Raw genomic sequence first — 18,162 nt, 5'->3', positions numbered from 1 at the left:
ACACAAAATAGGTCTCTCAAATTTAAATGCATCTTTTGAATAAAGAAATATATAAATAAATACAGCTGGAATATTCAAAGATGTAGATGGTTTGATAAATCTCCATGAGGACCAGCTAGTCAGATATGTTCAACCTGGTTATCTGGCAAAATTATCACTTTAACTGAAGAAAACCCAGTGTTTTATGCAATCAGGAAAGAGGAACCATCTAATTTTAAACACTCAATGGTCATTTCTTACAATATATAACTTAAGTTTATTCAATACATTAAATACATGTTACTTTTAAATAATATAATTTAAATCCAAGAATATGTCACTGATCTTAATGAAACTTTGACAAGTCTTGGAAGTAGTTCCACATTTCCCCAGCAGGTGGCAGATTTCTTGTCATACTTTCTCATCTTCTCACACAAGCCAGTGCTAGAGTTCATCATGTGTCAAAACTGTAGGGGAGGAAAGTATATTTAGCTCTTGAAATCTTAAATATCAAATTAGTTAAACCTCACTGAGGCATGAATTAACATAAAGTGTAGGTGCTCACCGAGGATCTTCCTGTTTGTTAGTTTAGTACCTACTCGCTTCATTAAGTGACAGTGAGAACAGCTCTTTGTACATTATATCTATTGTGTGTTTAAATCGCTCAGTTGTGTCTGACTCTTTGTGACCCTGTGGACTGTAGCCCGCCAGGCTCCTCTGTCCATGGGGATTCTCCAGGAAAGAATACTGGAGAGGGTTGCTATGCCCTCCTCTAGGGGATCTTCCCGACCCAGGGATCGAACCCAGGTCAGCCGCATTGCAGGCTGATTCTTTACCAACTGAGCCACCAGGGAAGCCCATGGCATCGATCATATGGGAGCATAACTACTTGCCCTTTTACCCACCTACAAGTGAGCTCCCATGAGTCTATTAGAACAATACTTTATTCATCTTTGTTATCTCCAAGACCTAGCACCTTGATGGTGAAAAATAGATTTCTCAGCAGGTACAAAGTATGCCATCATTAATGTAATGGAACAACAAAAAGCAGAAGACATATGTGGTCTTTGTCTAAGATGAGCGGGCAGAGCATTCAAACGCGGGAAAAAATACTATATAACTGTGAGAATCAAAGTCAATACCAGTGAAGACTTAAGAGTTCAAAATGTTTTTTTCTCCTGCATCAATGCGCTACACATACTAATGGATTTAAGACACGTGAGAATTCAAAATATTTTCCAGGCAGAAATTAACTAAAACACAATTTAAACGGATCCTGTTCCACAATTCCAAATGGCAGACTTTCTCTCTCTCTTCACTAAATTCCACTGGAATTATGCAATCGATCAGTCCTCTATTGTTGGACAGATTCTATTTCATTATTAAAGACAATGTTGTGACAAACATACACACACACACATTTTTGTTTAAATGTAAGTTTCTGATGAACTCATGGATCAAATGGCATGTATTTGAATTTTTATGTATATTACAAAATTTACTTAATTTATACAGCTACTATATGTATGTATATACACACTTACTTGTCAATACTCTTGCTAGTGCTGGATATTGTTAATCCTTTAACTCTTTCCAATTTGATAAGAGAAACATTTCATCTCAATGTTTCATGCATTTATATTTTATTGTGAGGTAATTATGTGAGTTTTCTTTTCTTCTTTCCTTTTTTAGTTTCTTTTCTTCTCTCCCTCCATCCTGTCTTATCTTTCTCTCCCTTTGAAAACAGTTATGCCACTTACATAATAATCTTTCTCCTGAACTGAAATGGCACCTTTATATTATTAGATTATTAAAAATACTCAGGTGTGTTTAAAATACTGAACTTCTTCGATAGCACACATTGATTTTGTTAAGGAAAACAGAGTCAATATAAAACACAATTTCATGCTTATGTGAGGAAATTCAGCCTCCCTAAAAAGTAAAGTTGAGGACAATAAGAATTATATTCTGAACTACTGGAAAGAATTATGATGAGGATTAATTAGTCTAACCGGTGAAAGTCTTTAACATACTGACTGGAACACAACAGCAGCTCAACACTACTTTTATTAATTTTTTTAAGTTTTATATTTTTAATTTTTTTATATTTTATTTTTAAACTTTACAATATTGTATTCGTTTTGCCATATTATCAACATGAATCCGCCACAGGTATACACGCGCTCCCCATCCTGAACCCTCCTCCCTCCTCCTTCCTCCCTCCCCGTACCATCCCTCTGGGTCGTCCCAGTGCACCAGCCCCAAGCATCCAGTATCATGCATCGAACCTGGACTGGCGACTCGTTTCATATATGATATTATACATGTTTCAGTGCCATTCTCCCTAATCATCCCACCCTCTCCCTCTCCCACAGAGTCCAAAAGACTGTTCTATACATCAGTGACTCTTTGCTGTCTAGTATACAGGGTTATTGTTACCATCTTTTTAAATTCCATATATATGCATTAGTATACTGTATTGGTGTTTTTCTTTCTGGCTAATACTACTTTTAAAAAAGAGCAAAGAACAATAGAGACAGGTACTGACCAGGAAAGGGAATCATGAAGGAATCAAGAAGCTGATATCAGCTTTAAAAGAATATCCAACACACATTTATTGGTGTTAAGGGTTTATGTAGGGTGATAAAATGCTAAGGTAATTTCAGTTTTTTAAATCTAAGAAATGGAAACTAATTCAAACCATCCTCTGGTCTGTGATAAAGGCTATTGGAATAAGGAACCAGCTTCCTATGAGGAAACATACTGTGTGTGTCACTAATTAAGGAGACAGGAGGAAATACTCTATTTGGCTGTGTAAGGCTTTTATTAAACTTCGGGGCTTGGATTTTCATATTTAGGAAATTCAGTGTATCTTAGAGTGTTTCTTTTACTTTTTTTTTTTTTAACCTCTATCTTAGGTCAGGAGACTAATACTATGCTGCTTATCTATGTGATGATATGAAGCTATATCCATAGGGGAATAGATTCTCTATCCATGTTTTAAATTTGTGAACTTGGTCCACACAAAAAGAAAATCTGTAACCATGTCACAGACTTTGGTAAAGAAATTCTGACGTAATCATTTGATAACCATTAAGAAATGATTTTGTAATTATTCTAATTTCACTTAGTGCAACATGTGGTTCATACACAACTGCAGAACAACTCACCTGCATTTTTCTTCTTGTTCTCAAGGTGATTTAACAGTTGCCGTATCTCAGTATCATACTCCACCCATTCTGGGACAATCCTGGCAGCAGCTTTTAGTTTAGGTTCTTTTGTTTTGGGGTTATTGCACTGAAAATATAAATATTAGAATTAGTTTAATAGAGAAAGGATCAACTGAAATGACAAATTGCAGTTTATGTAAGCAGTGTTTAATGCAAACACTCAATCAGAAGTTTAAACAAAAATTTGAAGATTTTCTGATGGTTCATAAGAAGTCTGTCAAACAATTCTATAAAATATTTGGACAAAGAAGCCAATTATATGACCACTCTGTAAAAGAGCACAGCAGACTATATTAATAAATATTTTCTTGCCTTTTCTTTGGACTAAAACCTGGTTTTACATAGTTTTTTTTCATACGTAGAACTAACTGTCAGCCTTTAGAAATGTCTCGAGTTTCTTTGGCAAAAGCATTTGTCCTCTTTCCTATGCCTCTGTTTTGATTAGCAGCTGTGGTATTAAAATCAGTTAACTGGAATTCATTTGGCAAAATACTGATAGTTGTGAAATTCAGAGTAGCCTATAAATCTCCATGCCTTAAGAATATTTAAGTAGTCTGTTTAAGAGGCACAGTGGAAAAACAATGGACAGGGATCCTCGATCCTCATGGTTCCAATTCTTACTAGCAGTTAGACTTGGACAGTCCCACTTAAACTAGTAGGGAGACCTGTAAACATCACCAAACTGTGTGTGTGCGTATGTGGGCACCAGTGGCAGAACCTGTCTTTTCATTGGCAAACGAGGAAATTAGAACAAGGTTATCCCCAAGGTTCCTCTAATACTTGATCAATTTTAATTAGCAATTGGTTCTACTATGAAGATTCTTGGGAAATTAAGTTTAAAAGGCAAAAAGCAAAGGCAGAGTTTAAGGAGGGTCTGACTCTGGATGTATGTGAAGATACAGCTGACAGTGCTAGTGGGCTGGATGTGAACTGTGAGAAAGAGAGGCATCAAATATGACTCCAGTGTCTTTGGCTTGAGGAATGTAAAGAAAGGTTACAGGAGGAGCACAAACTTCACAGAGCCACACAGGCATCCGTCTGCTCTTCACAAAGCACACTAATAGAGCACGTGTCCTGAAGCTTACTTCTATGTGGCACTTTCTCATGGTAGCCCCAACCTGCTTCATCTTTCATGCCTTATGGGAAAGCTTATTTATGACCCATAAGCCTGGTATCTTAATCCTTTCCTCACCAAATATTTCCAGTTCATTGCATTGTGGATTTTTTCCTACAGTAATGTATTTCTGAAGTAAGTGGGTAACAGGAACTTCTCTGTACAAATTAACTTCACAGATAATGTGTTCTATAAACAAGATAACGGATTTTCTAACTGTGTCAGAAACAAAAAACAAAGTACTATTCTTTCCTTAGCTTATGCTACAATTGTCGATTCTTTACCTGCTAAGCCATTGGGAAGCATAATCTCTATCAGCAGTGCTTCAAGGGGGCAATCATGTCCCACAGGGGAGCTGCGGCCAGGTCTGGAGGTACTTGATGGCTATAACTGGGGGCTGGGGGGCGCTATCGCCATCTAGTGGGTAGAGACCAGGGATGCTGCTAAACATCCTATAATGCACAAGTTGGCCCTCACAACAGAGAACTATAGTTCCTAAGGTCAATAATGCTTTTTCCTCTCCGTTAGGCCATTTCCTGATTTTCCTTTTTAACCTTTCCCCTAAGATGACCAAAAACAGCATGTTCTTTTTTATTTTAAATGTTTCTGTCGAAGAGATGATGTTGTCCACCAAAATCTATGCCACCCATCCATTTTCTCAGTAGACCTACTGCTAGGAAGTGGCTGCCCATCCAGGAATGATGATCCTCAGCTCTTTTTATAACTGGATGTAGACACACAACCAACTGCCACCACGGGGCCAAGGTCTTTAGGATCAGGATGCATCCTCCACCCTTTCTTCTTACCCTCCAGATCAACACTACCCAACAGAAATATGATGGAAGCCACAAATGCAGTTTTACATTTTCAAACAGCCAAATTAAAAAAATGTAAAAGGAACAGGTGGAATAAATTTTAACACTGTATTTCCAAAATGTTATCTAGTCAAAATGTAATCAATATAAAAATTAGTAATGAGATATTTTTACATTTTTATTGAGTCTTCAAAATCTGATGTGTTTTATACCTTAGAGCAAACCTCAATTTAGACTGGCAACATTTTAAGTACTTTATGGCTGCCTGTGGGAAGTGGCTGCTATACTGGATGGATCGGCTTCAGATGGACACAGATGATGACAGGACCCTGGAGGATGAAGAAGTCCCAGGATGGATGGAGATTGGTCCCTGAGTCATGATGTACAGGGAAGCCACTCACTGACAGGACACCCACTTGGGCCTGGGTGTACGTGAAACCACAGAAATTTGGGCATTTGCTTGAGTAGCTCATGTTAATTTAAGTACTAAAAATCCCAAGGAGACTTATGTCAACTAACGGATGAGTCACATTCTTATGTGACACAACCTTAACACGGTAATGTCCTTATCCACTCTTTAGAAATTTCCCTTGTTTTTTTCCTGACCGATGACCACTTGTTTCTGCTACATTCTATCACCTATGATTGCAATCTAATTATATTTTGGCATGCTACTTTCTATACATATCTGGTAAAACATCCCTTTATTTTGTTATCCAGTCTTATTTTGTTAAAAACTATGAGGTCTAAAATTTTGACAGTTTGTTCTTCAAAGAAGATCTTGTACACAATTATTCTAAACTTATATCACCACAGAAAAATATGGTCAGGAAAAAAATGATAATATCTTGTACTACTAGAGAAAATATACAGTACTGGAATATAATGTCTACATATGGACAAGAAATCAACTAGTTTAAAATATTTCATGTCTAGATTTAAACTGTGTAGCATAAACTGCTTACAATGAAAACCTAAGAAAAAAATTTCTCAAAAATAATGAATAAAAAGACGTATAGGATAATTTAAGTATTGCCAGAGAAGGCAATGGCACCCCACTCCAGTACTCTTGCCTGGAAAATCCCATGGATGGAGGAGCCTGGTAGGCTATAGTCCATGGAGTCGCTGAGTCAGGCATGACTGAGTGACTTCACTTTCACATTCATGCATTGGAGAAGGAAATGGCAACCCACTCCAGTGTTCTTGCCTGGAGAGTCCCAGGGATGGCAGAGCTGGTGGGCTGCCGTCTATGGGGTCGCACAGAGTCGGACATGACTGAAGCGAGTTAGCAGTAGCAGCAGCAAGTAGCTGGAATTATTCTGGCTGTCTTTATTTGGGGAAATTATTGGCATAAGAACTAAACTGATGATATGTTAAGATGATAACTCATCATATGTTTAGTTTATGACATTTCAGCCAGTTGATGGCCTTTCTTTGAAAAGGCCTTGTGCAGAAAAGAACGCAGCAGGCTGCTATTAACACAGAGGCTGCTATTCTGAGAGGCCTGTGCTTACAAGGCTGGCCCTTGGCTGGCTTCTGGGAACTTGGGTTTCAGGCGTGTTCCCAGCATTCCCTGATAAGAACAGTTCACTGTGCCTAAACTGTGCAAACTTGTAATTTATGCTGACCACCTGCCTTTTTTCTAGGTATGGGGAATTTTGGCACGTGCCAGGCTGAGGGGTTGCTTACATGACCAGCTCCCAATAAGAATTTGGGCACTGGCTTTCTGGTAAGCTTCCCTGATAGACCACATTTCACACGTGGTGGTGTACTTCTTGGAGCTTAAGGAATGAGGGTTGTCCCAGGTAACTTCACAGGGAGAGGACTCTTGGAGGCTTGGATCTGGTTTTCTCTGAACTTCACCCCATGCGCCTTTTCCTTCTGCTGATTTCACTTTGTATTCTCTCACTGTAATATTTCCATAGCCATGAAATATTCTGAGTCCTAAGAGTCCTCTTATCAAATCATCAAACCTGGGGTGGTCTTGGGAGCCCCTGATACAGCCCTATACCTGCCAACGTAGGTAAATAAAACAGTAAATTACAGACTGAGCCACAGGGTGCCATGCCATTTGTAAAACAGAAAATACTTCTATTGGAACATTTTCATATCTGCTTATACAAAGGAAAATGCAAACACTCACCAGATCAATTGTTTTGGCTCTTTTCTTGGATTCATCATCACACCAGGTTTCACACCACAACCATTCTTGGGGAAGAGACTTGATGGCAACTTGGTAAATCATATTATTGGGAAGATCCTATTAGAAAAAGAATGATTTCAACACAGAGGAATTTCAATTAGAGTGGAAGAAGTTGAAGCTGTCATTTAGATTATAAATGGATTCTATAAAACATACCCAAATCTGAGATATGGTCATATTTTTAAGCTTTAAATACTTAATTTGACCCAATGGTCTCATATCGTGAATGAACCTGTGCACTGGGAGGAAGCACACACCTGCTCTGGACTTTACTCCTGCATTGGGGGTGAAGAGGGGGGCCCAGAACCCACCTTTGCAATTCCCTTTCTACTTCCAACTGCCTTGAAACACCAGGATTAATCACTTACACCGTATCTTACTGGTTATGTGGTCACCACCACACTCTCCAGATTCTGAGGTGACTTTTCAGTTCCCTATCAGGAAACTTCTGCACACTCACAGCTTTCTAAGCAAAGACTGCTGGTACCTGGGTAAAAGGATGTTTAAATGGCAAATGAACCTATTAAGTTAAAGACAGATCTCTGGAGACATCAAGAGACCCTTTTCGCAGAGGTATCTGTTTATACGTCAAGGGTTGTAGAGCCCGTCCCTATGTGTCCCCAGAGAGTATCTGTTTGCATTCCGGAGCAAAGGGCATGTTTCCTCTCTCTCCCAGAGGGCACCAGGGGTACTTGTGTTGGATGTCCCATCTAAGGTCCAAGATTTATAATTTTAGGGTTCTTCTCACAGCACTCCTGTTAATCATAATACTGAAAGTCCTAGCCGATGCAACATGATAGGAAAAGGAAATATAAACCAGTATACAGATTGGAAAGGAAGCGATAAAACTGTCTTTGTTTGACGATGACAAGAATCAGTAGCAAACTCCTGCAATGAATAAGCAATTGTAACAAGGTTTCAGGATACAAGGTTAATATACAGAAAGTCAAGTGCTATATACCAGCAATGAACAAGTCGAATTTAAAATTGAAAGCATACCATCATTTACATTAGCACAATCTACCCACCACCCCAAAACCCCACCAAACAAACCCAGGTAAAAATGTAAAAGAATGTTCCTCTACATAAGGAAAACTAAAATTCTGATGAAAGAAACTTCAGGACATCTAAATAGATGGAGAGGTATTTCATATTCACAGATAGAAAGTCGGACATGACTGAGCAACTTCACTTTCACTTTTCACTTCCATGCGTCGGCGGAGGAAATGGCAACCCACTCCAGTGTTCTTGCCTGGAGAATCCCAGGGACGGCGGGGCCTGGTGGGCTGCTGTCTATGGGGTCGCACAGAGTCGGACACGACTGAAGCGACTTAGCAGCAGCAGCAGCAATACTGGTATGATGTCAGTTCTTTCCAACTCAATTTATAAATTCAACACAATCCTAATCAAAGTCCCAGAAAGTTATTTTGTGGATATCAACTGATTCTAAAGTTTACATAGAAGCCCAGAATAGCCAACCGAAGGTTGAAGAAGAATAACAAACAGGATGATAATACTGAATTTGAAAATCTTCATATAAATTCTCTAGTTAATTAAAACATGGAGATTTGTAAAATAATAGACAAACACAGCAATGGAACAGAATAGAGCCCAGAAATATGAGAATTCTTTGTACTTTCTACTCATTTTTTTCCCTGTAAGTCTAACACTGCTCTAAAAAAGTCTTATCAATTAAACAAAAATAAAAGTTTGACTATTCCTTCTTTGAATCCCCTTTTCCTGGAAATCCATTCTTTAAATCCTTAAATAACCGGGTCTGTCATCTTAGCCACTTTCTCCCGTCATACTCCCACTCTCTGACTACCTCTAGATTTTCAGCTTACTCCATCAAGTACTCAGATATCAACATCCTTCAATCCCCTTTGAGACCTGATCGCACCACTGTTTCACTGTCATTTATCCTTGATGTCTTCACTCTCCTTTCTTCAATTTCCATGGTTAATCCTTATATTTAATCCCTTGAATAGATTCTCAACTGTCTTACCCTTCTCTCATTTAGTTGGATATGTCTGGCAAAATAGTTCTGGTTAAATCCAAACTCTGACCTGCCCCCATCCAACTAAACATGGCTGGCAAAACACACAGACACATACCCTACACTCTTTTGCATTCTCATCAGCAGTGTACGACGGTTCCAATTTCTCCATATCCTTGCCAATGCTGTTATGGACCATCTTTTTATTATAGCCATTCCAGTGAGTATGACGTGGTATCTTGTAGTTTTAATGCAGTACCTAGTGACCAATGATGCTGAGCATGTTTTCATGCATTTACTGGCCACTTGTGTACCTTCTGTGGAAAAATATCTATTTAAATCCTTTGAGTATTCAAAAGATTGGTTGTCTTTTTGTTATTAAATTATGAATCCTTTATATGTTCTGGATACTAGTCCCTTATCAGATATATGATTTCAAGTATTTCCTTCCATTCTGTGGGTTGTCTTTTTCACTTTGTGTTCTTTCATGAACAAAGTTTTTAATTTTGATGCAGTCCTATCTGTTTTTTCTTTAGTTGCTTATACTTGTTTCATACCTAAGAAACCACTGCCTAATCCAAAGTTAGAAAGATTTATGTCAATACTTTGTAAGAGTTTTACACTTCATCTTCTCACGTTCAGGCATTTGATCCATTCTGAGTTAAGTTTTTGTATATGGTGTATGGTGTTAGGAAGGGGTCCAATTCATTCTTTGCAGGTAGATATCTTATTGTTCTAACACCTTTGTTGAAAAAAACTATTGTTTCTCCTTTAAATTATCCTGGTATGCTTGTCAAAAATCTAGTGAGCATAGATACATGGACTCTCAGTTTATTTCTGGACTCTCAATTCTATACCATTGATTTATATGTCTAACCTTATGTCAGTCCACTCACTGTACATACTTAAAGGGTACAATTTGCTAAGTTTCACATATTAAATATTCCTGACACTATGACCACAATCAAGCTCATTGAATATATACATAACCCCCAAGTGTCTTGTGCCTTTTTGCAATCCTTCTGGGCTGTCCTTTCTACATACACCTAAGCCAGTTCTTGGGCAAACATGAACTGCTTTTTGTCCAAGTGGATTGGTTTACATTTTCTAGAATTTTATATAAACAGAATCACACAATATGTATATTTTTGGCCTGGCTTGTTTAATTAGATCAGCATAATTTTTAGATTCATCAAAGTTGTTATGTATATGATGAATAATTCCACCCTTTTTACTGTTCAGTAAATATACCTTTTTACCATTGAATAAAATCTTTTTTATTCAATCTGGTTTTGATTGATATCAGGGTTTGTGGCAGGAAGCTTCTGACATGGCCCCCAGTGATCCTTGCCTCACAGTACTCATGTTCTTGTGCAAGTATTCCTCCTAGAGTGTGGCTGGACCCACTGACTTCCTTCTAACAACAGAACATGCAAACGTAATGGCATGTCACTTTTCTGAAGAGTGTGTGGAAAACTGATATTATTTCTTTCTTTAATACTGGGTAGAATTTCATGTAAGTTTGGTAGAAATTAGAAGCTATCTGGGCCTGGAAAGTTGTGCTAAATTCAATTTCTTCAATAGATACAGTGTTCTTCAGGTTATCTATTTCATTCTGAGTGCATTTTGATAGTTTGTCTTCTATGTAATTTGTCCATTTCATCCAAGTTGTTTATTACCATCAAGTTGTTCATAATAGTTTCTCATTATTCTTTCAGTATCTATAGATATTGTGCTATCATGTCTCTCATTTCTACATTATATTAGTAATTTGTGTCTTTTATCTTCTTCCTGATCAGTCCGGCTAGTGGTTTGAGTTTTGCTAATTTTATCAAAAAACCAGCTTTTGTTTGTAAGAAAACCTACTGAAACACATAATTTTTTCCATTTTTTCATTTCATTGATTTCTGCTTTCATTGATTCCATTCCACTCATTAATTATTCCCTCTTTTTTACTCTGGTTTAAAATTTGCTTTTTTCCCCCTAGTTTCTAGGTAGAAGCTGAGGTTATTTGAGATCCTTTTTCTTTTCAATATAGTACTTTGTGCTACTGCTTTTCTAAGAATTATTTTAACTACTTCAGATGATGTAACTTATCATTTACTTGTATACAGAAGAGAAGTAGCCTAAGGCTAAAAAATATATAAATTCATATGAAATGGTGAATGGCTTGGTTGATTGGTCAGGGGCCCAGAAAGGCAAGGACATGGGTTCAAGGGGACAAAGTAGAAGTGACCCTGCTTATCCCTCCCAGTGAGCTTCCTGGGGAAGCTGTGCCTATTATCCTCATAACTCTGGGAGGCTCTGGGTCATATCACTAGATTTGGGGAATCTAGGTGAAGGAACAAAGATCCAGCCCCCCTGAACAAACTGTGACAATCAAGAAAGGCCATATCAGCTTTAGAGCCCCCTGTAGGGGTTGTCTGAGGCCTTTGTTGAATTTGTAGAATTCGCCCAATTCTGCTTCTTTTCCTTCTCTAAGAGCTATTGGTCCTGAAAGCACGTCCTAATAAACTTCCTGCAAGCTAATTTAGAGTCAGTTTGTTTACTGGATAACCTAACCTGTAACAGGCAGCTGAATAGTATCTGCTGATGTAGGGAATAGTGGAAGAGAAATGTAGCTTGAATTTTGATTTTTAATTTCAGAAATGTTCTGGGCATTACTGTGTCTATCTCAATAGATTTAATATATGAGTCAGGCATTCAGAGGAGAGAGAAGAGCCAAAGATTTGGGAATTCTTGATAGAAAAGCTGTGAATTAAAACCTTGAGTGTTTGTAGGAGTGCTAATAGAGTGGGCACAGAATGAGAGTGAGGCACGAGCAGAAATTTAGAGGACAGCAACATATAAATAAGAGGTAGAAAAAGAGTAGCTCTAAAATAAACTGCAGTGGAAAAGTCATGGACATCAGAGAAGCAGCAAGAAGATTTGGTATTATGAAAGCCAAGGGAGTTTCAAGAAAGGTGCGGTTAATAGTACAATTGATAAAATATGAGAATGAACTGAATTTAGATAATAACATTGTATCTATGATATAATTTCTAATGTTGATAATTGCTCTGTGGTCATATAAAAAAATGTCTTTGTTCCAAGGGAGTACATGTTAAATTATTTCAAGGTAAAGTGGCAAAGTTATCTCCAGTTTGTCCTCAAATAATTTAGAAAAAAAATAATAAAACATGAATGGAAATGTAAAGAATTGATAAAAAAAAAAAAAAAGAAAACAAGAAAACCAAACTGTTTTTTCTGTTCCTGTGCACGTAAGAAACTGAATCAAAGCCGAAGAGGGCACCAAAATATGAGGCAGAGTCAAAGAAGGAGGGAACCAAAAGAGAAGGTAACCTCAGCCACCCAAGAAAGAGACCATGGAGAAGTACAAGCTGGGCAGCCAGTAACTGAATAGAAAAGGTCAGACAGTTTAGAACTGTGTCTCTAGAGGTCTGCTTTCTTAGAAATGGCCAACCAGGAAAAGACTGACTCTCACACTAAAATAGTAAACTGATGGCTGCGATTAAAATACACATCAATTGGTGAAAATTAAAAAAAAAAAAAAGGTGAGGTTGAAAACATTTGTGTTGCAAAGAAGGTAAATAAGCAAAAAGTGTTCACTGGATAAGAAGATATTGTTCTGACTTCAGAGAGAAGCATTTACTGGACTGGCAGGAACAGGAGTCAAACATATCAGAGAAAGGACAACTATTCCCCAAATACAGTGATGCTGTTCTGGGAGAGTTCCTGAGATGCTTGCTGAAAAACTGGTCTTTTCTTCAGTTATCCACAGGCAGATAGGGTTCCTTATGATTAACCCACCAGGGAAATGACTGAATTATAAAAATGTGGTATTCATAATCTAAATCTGGAACGTCACTGGGGTTTACTGCGGACTCAACATCATTTTTTTGGTAACTAATTGGCAATATTGCAGACACTACCTTGCATTTGCACACATACATATGGTGAGTTCTCTCAACTTTCAAGAATGATTTTTTTTTTAAAATCGGTCCTTCATCACTGTGGTCTTGAATCAATCATTAGTATATTACATTTGCTTGACTTTTAAACAAAGGGCCTCAAGTTTCTGTGTTATCTAGACCCTCTGTCACCTCTCTTCCCTTACATCAGACTATTTTCTCCCCATCTTTACTATTCCTCAAACATGTAAGACCCATTCTCACCTTGGGACCTTTGTATTCGATAGTCTTTCTGTTTGGAATTCTCACCAGTATCTGCACAGTCAGCTCTTAAGCCTCCATTGGAATGTCACCTTCATACAGGTCTACGGCCACTCAATTTACAACAGCAAACTCTAACCCCTGTTCACCATTCTGAACTCTATCATGTTTTCCTGTTTTACTTTGTCTCTGAAGTACGCACTACCTTTAAATACTGTTCATTGATTTATTTGGTTATTTTACCACTAGAATGAAACCACCAAGAGCTAAGGATCTCTGCTTTGTTTTCTGATGTCCCAGGGCTTAGGAAAGTATCTGACACATTGTAAGTATTTAACAGATACTTGCTGACTGAATGAACAAATATGTATGGTTCTAATAAGAACTTATATTTGTTATTCACTGGAAAGAAGGAATAGCGGACACTAAGGACTGCAGGGTCTTTTTGTTGTTGTTGTTGTTTAGTTGCTAAGTCGCGTCTGACTCTTTTGTGACCCATAGACTGTAGCCCGCCAGGCTCCTCTGTCCATGGGATTTCCCAGGCAAGAAAGCTGGAGTGTGTTGCCATTTCCTTCTGAGAAAATTAAGGGTACCATAGTGAGGAAATAAGAGGACATGGAAAAAAGTATTTGTCTGTGAGGAAAAACAAAATGTAAGGCAGTATCCAGGGAGGGCAAAGGATGAAGGGAATTTATCTTAGAGATCAGAGAGAATGAGAGAAAGGAAGAGAAAGGGGAAGAGTGAGGGAGGGAGACAGACACGTTTAAATGACGATGGAGGCAAGTGAGAAAAAGGTAACATAGTGAAGACACACGGTGGAAAGAGGTTTAAGGATGGAAAAGTCAAGATCAAACACTCAGTTCTGACAATGCTGGGCTTAAAGTGAAAAAATATGTACAAAATTGTATAAAGGGAAGAAAGGTTGAAAATACAAGATTTAGATGTTTATAAGCAGGGAGTTACAGCAGTCTATGTGTACTGAAAATTATTCCATAAATATTTCACTTACCTGATCTAGGTTTGAAAGACTGTTTGGATCTTGACTGAGAGTTTGGTACTGGCCCCGGAGCCTGTCACCTGCAGCAATTCTCCTGAACTTCTTAAGATCCACCACGTATAAGGCGCTGCAAGAAATGTATACTCCTTGACAGCCAGCATTGTTTATGTATATTTACTTTCCTCTAGTGTCTACCCACTCCAGTACTCTTGCCTGGCAAATCCCATGGACGGAGGAGCCTTGTAGGCTGCAGTCCATGGGGTTGCTAGGAGTCGGACACGACTGAGCGACTTTACTGTCACTTTTCACTTTCATGCATTGGAGAAGGAAATGGCAACCCACTCCAGTGTTCTTGCCTGGAGAATCCCAGGGACGCGGGAGCCTGGTGGGCTGCCGTCTCTGGGGTTGCACAGAGTCGGACATGACTGAAGCGACTCAGCAGCGGCAGCAGCAGTGTCTATCTACAGTGATGGTATCAACTTTAGATACGCTTGGGTCTAACAACAATGAATCCTTTCATAATTTTTCCAAGGAATTTGAGGTTTGATTTGATGCTGTTAGGATCCACATCCTCTTAGGGTCACTACCAAGTTTTTCTAAGATCTCCTGAAACTCATGGCCCTACAAAACAGTAATAGCTTTTTTTTCGAATTAAAAAAAAATTTATTTGGCTGTGCTAGGTCTCAGATGTGGCATGTGGGATCTAGTTCCCATAATAGAGATTGAACCTAGGTCCCCTGCATTGGGAGCATGGAGTCTGAACCACTGGACTACCAGGGAAGTCCTCATAATATCAGCTTTGAAGACAGTATCTTCATTCTGTTACATGATAAACAAAGTTTAAATCTTCTGCAGTAGTTAGGAACAGAGAGTAGAGTCAGGTTACTTGGGCTTAACTCCTGGCTCAGCTTTGGACCAGCAGCGTAAGCATGGGCAAGGCACAAAAATGCTATATGCCTCAGTTTTCACATCTATAAAATAGGGATGATAACAGTATCAAAAGGCTGTCATAGAGATTTTATGAGTTAATAGATTTTAAATCTTGTAAGAGTGACTGGCATGTAATAAGCACTATATAATTGGTTGCTGTTATTTTAGAATTTCAAAGAAAACTGATCCTTGTGATTCAAAAAGTTATTCACTCAAGGATAAGAGTATGAATTTTCTTACCTGATATGGTATTTCCTTCTTAGAAGATGTGATGCCCAGTAGCCTGTTTTCCAGAAGCGATATCCATCCATTTCTGTGCGGCTATCACAGAAGGGAGTATACCCATAAGGAGCTCCACCCAGGTCAAAATCTCGAAGTTCTTTCAGGTCATGTCTCACAATCTAAATAACAGAACAGTTTCTCTGATGAAGAGTATAAAATAATAGAAGCCCTTTTAATGTGACTCTCAAGTCATTATTATCTTGTTGTAGAAAAGTCAGAGACCTGAATTTTCCCCACAGTTCCTTCATCCAGCGTGAGTTTACCGAGTTTCTACTTTTCCCCCTTATCCTCACAGGTTAAAAGAAACCTAAAATGTACATACCTAGTCTGTATGTTAGTGGCTTTATTCATTAATAAGAATCGTTTGTTACATCATTTTTAATAAAGATATTTTAAAACTTAAGTACAGTTGATACATAATAGTATATAAGTCACAGGTATATGATAGTGACTCACAATTATTAAAGGTTATATTTCATTTATAGTTATCATAAAATATTGGTAAATCCCTCATGTTGTACAATATATTCTTGTAGCTAACTTTATACCTAAGAGCTTGTACCTCTTAATCTCCTACCCATATATTTGCCTTTCCTTCCTTCCCTCTCACCACTGGTAACCACTACTTTGTTCTCTATGAGTCTGCTTTCTGTTTTATTCACTAGTTTGTTGCACTTTTTAGACGCCACATATAAGTGATATGATACCATATCTGTGTTTCTCTGTTGGAATTATTTCACTGAGCATAATGCCCTCCAAGTCAATCCATGTTGCTGCAAATGGCAACATTCCATTCTTTTTTTATGGCTGAGTAGTAATATGTATCACATTCTGTATTCATTCATCTGTTGATGGACACTTAGATTGCTTTCATATCTTGGCAATTTTAAATAATGCTGCTATGAATATTGGGGTATATATGTCTTTTTGAATTAGTGTTTTTGTTTCTTTCAGCTATATACCCAGGACTGGGATTTCTGGGTCACATGATTGTTCTATGGAAAGTTTTTTTGAGGAACCTCCATATTATTTTCCACAGTAGCTATACCAATTTACATTCCCACCAACAGTGTAGGAGGGTTTCCTTTTCTCCACATCCTCACCAATATTTGTTATTTGTGCTTTTTGATGATAGCCATTCTGACATGTGTGAGGTGATATCTCATTGTGGTTTTGATTTATAACCAAGGTATTCTGAACAAAACATATTTTGGTAAGGAATTAAATATATAAGTACACAGCTCTTAATTTCTCAAGGTATAGATTAATAATTCAAAACAATTTTTATGGTATATATCTATTACTGTAAATATATTGGCAAATGTTAGTTTGAATCATAAAGAAAAATCTTCTGATTATTCTCAATAGCTTCAATGAAGTAATATTAGCATGTTTGATTTTGTAACAGACTCTAGCCTGCTAGAAAAATATTAATGCATATATAATGGGAAAGAGAAATCAATTTTATGTTAGTATGTTTGAAAATACTTCATTACACTTTTGCCTACTTTCTTAGTTTTTCATTATAATTATTCACATTTATCAATTTGGAAAACAATACAAAGATAACAGAATTTAGGATATATAGATATAATATAGAAGTATATTATAAAATAGGATTTGAAAATATACTTTAGTACTAAATAATATACTAACTTGTGCATTTAACTAAAATAACACTTATATTTACATACTATTGTTTTTAGAAATTCTGCATATTTTTAAAGGCTTTAAGAAAAATTCTGTGTATTTTAAAAGTACTTATTTTTTTTTTTTTTTATCATTCATGATTACAAAGGCAGATAAGGAGGGAAGGGTAAAAATCATAAAAATTTCTGTTGAAAGCTGAGGACCATAATTTTTTTTGGCCAAATTAGGCTTCTTTTAAGTGCCAGAATAATGGGATTTGGTTATTGCTAATTGTCAAAGAATGTTGCTGAAGGGGGAAAAAAGAGAGGTGAATGTGTGTAATTGCTAACTTTTCCAGCAAGAAGAAACAGTTCACTTTAAACAAATTTCAGCTCATATCCACAGGAATTCATATAGCTACTTTTATTGTGATGATTTATATAAGTATTTGTTTTATTTTTAACTACCAAAAAAAAAAAAACTACCTCAGAGGAAAAACTGCCATGTCTTAAGGAATAACTGGTACTTCTGGCAAAACTTTTGATTTTCCCCTGGAATGCAGATTATCTTTAGAAAAGATATTTTCCTTATATATCAAAATTATGTCTTATGTTTACATAGCATGGCAACAAAGATAGCAGTAAACAGCAGCAACATAAAGTGTGTCCTAGCATATTCAAAAGCAGAGACATTACTTTGCCAACAAAAGTCCATGTAGTCAAGGCTATGGTTTTTCCAGTGGTCATGTATGGATGTGAGAGTTGGACTGTGAAGAAGGCTGAGCGCCAAAGAATTGATGTTTTTGAACTGTGGTG

At 37.3% G+C, this 18,162-nt stretch overlaps 1 protein-coding gene across 2 annotated transcripts in view; it reads right to left on the bottom strand.

Moving 5' to 3' along the window:
• Nucleotides 1–236: 236 nt before the first annotated feature.
• Nucleotides 237–18,162, bottom strand: part of UGGT2 (UDP-glucose glycoprotein glucosyltransferase 2) — a 146,323-nt gene continuing 128,397 nt past the window's right edge. Inside the window, exons 35-39 of one of the 2 annotated variants that reach the window (XM_010831523.1) lie at nucleotides 15,677–15,837; nucleotides 14,519–14,633; nucleotides 7,282–7,398; nucleotides 3,150–3,276; nucleotides 237–446 (exon numbers count right to left, since the gene is read on the bottom strand). In XM_010831523.1, the coding sequence (XP_010829825.1) occupies nucleotides 424–446; nucleotides 3,150–3,276; nucleotides 7,282–7,398; nucleotides 14,519–14,633; nucleotides 15,677–15,837 (543 nt within the window). In that variant the 3' untranslated portion in view covers nucleotides 237–423. Of the gene's footprint in view, nucleotides 447–2,870; nucleotides 3,277–7,281; nucleotides 7,399–14,518; nucleotides 14,634–15,676; nucleotides 15,838–18,162 lie in introns of those variants that run through there. The other variant, XM_010831522.1, reaches the window with a different exon arrangement.

Source organism: Bison bison, unplaced genomic scaffold (genome assembly GCF_000754665.1).
Source record: "Bison bison bison isolate TAMUID 2011002044 unplaced genomic scaffold, Bison_UMD1.0 scf7180017864527, whole genome shotgun sequence".
Taxonomy (NCBI): Eukaryota; Metazoa; Chordata; class Mammalia; order Artiodactyla; family Bovidae; genus Bison; species Bison bison.
Note: the sequence above shows the minus strand (reverse complement) of the source record. Positions and strands in the feature narration are given on the sequence as shown.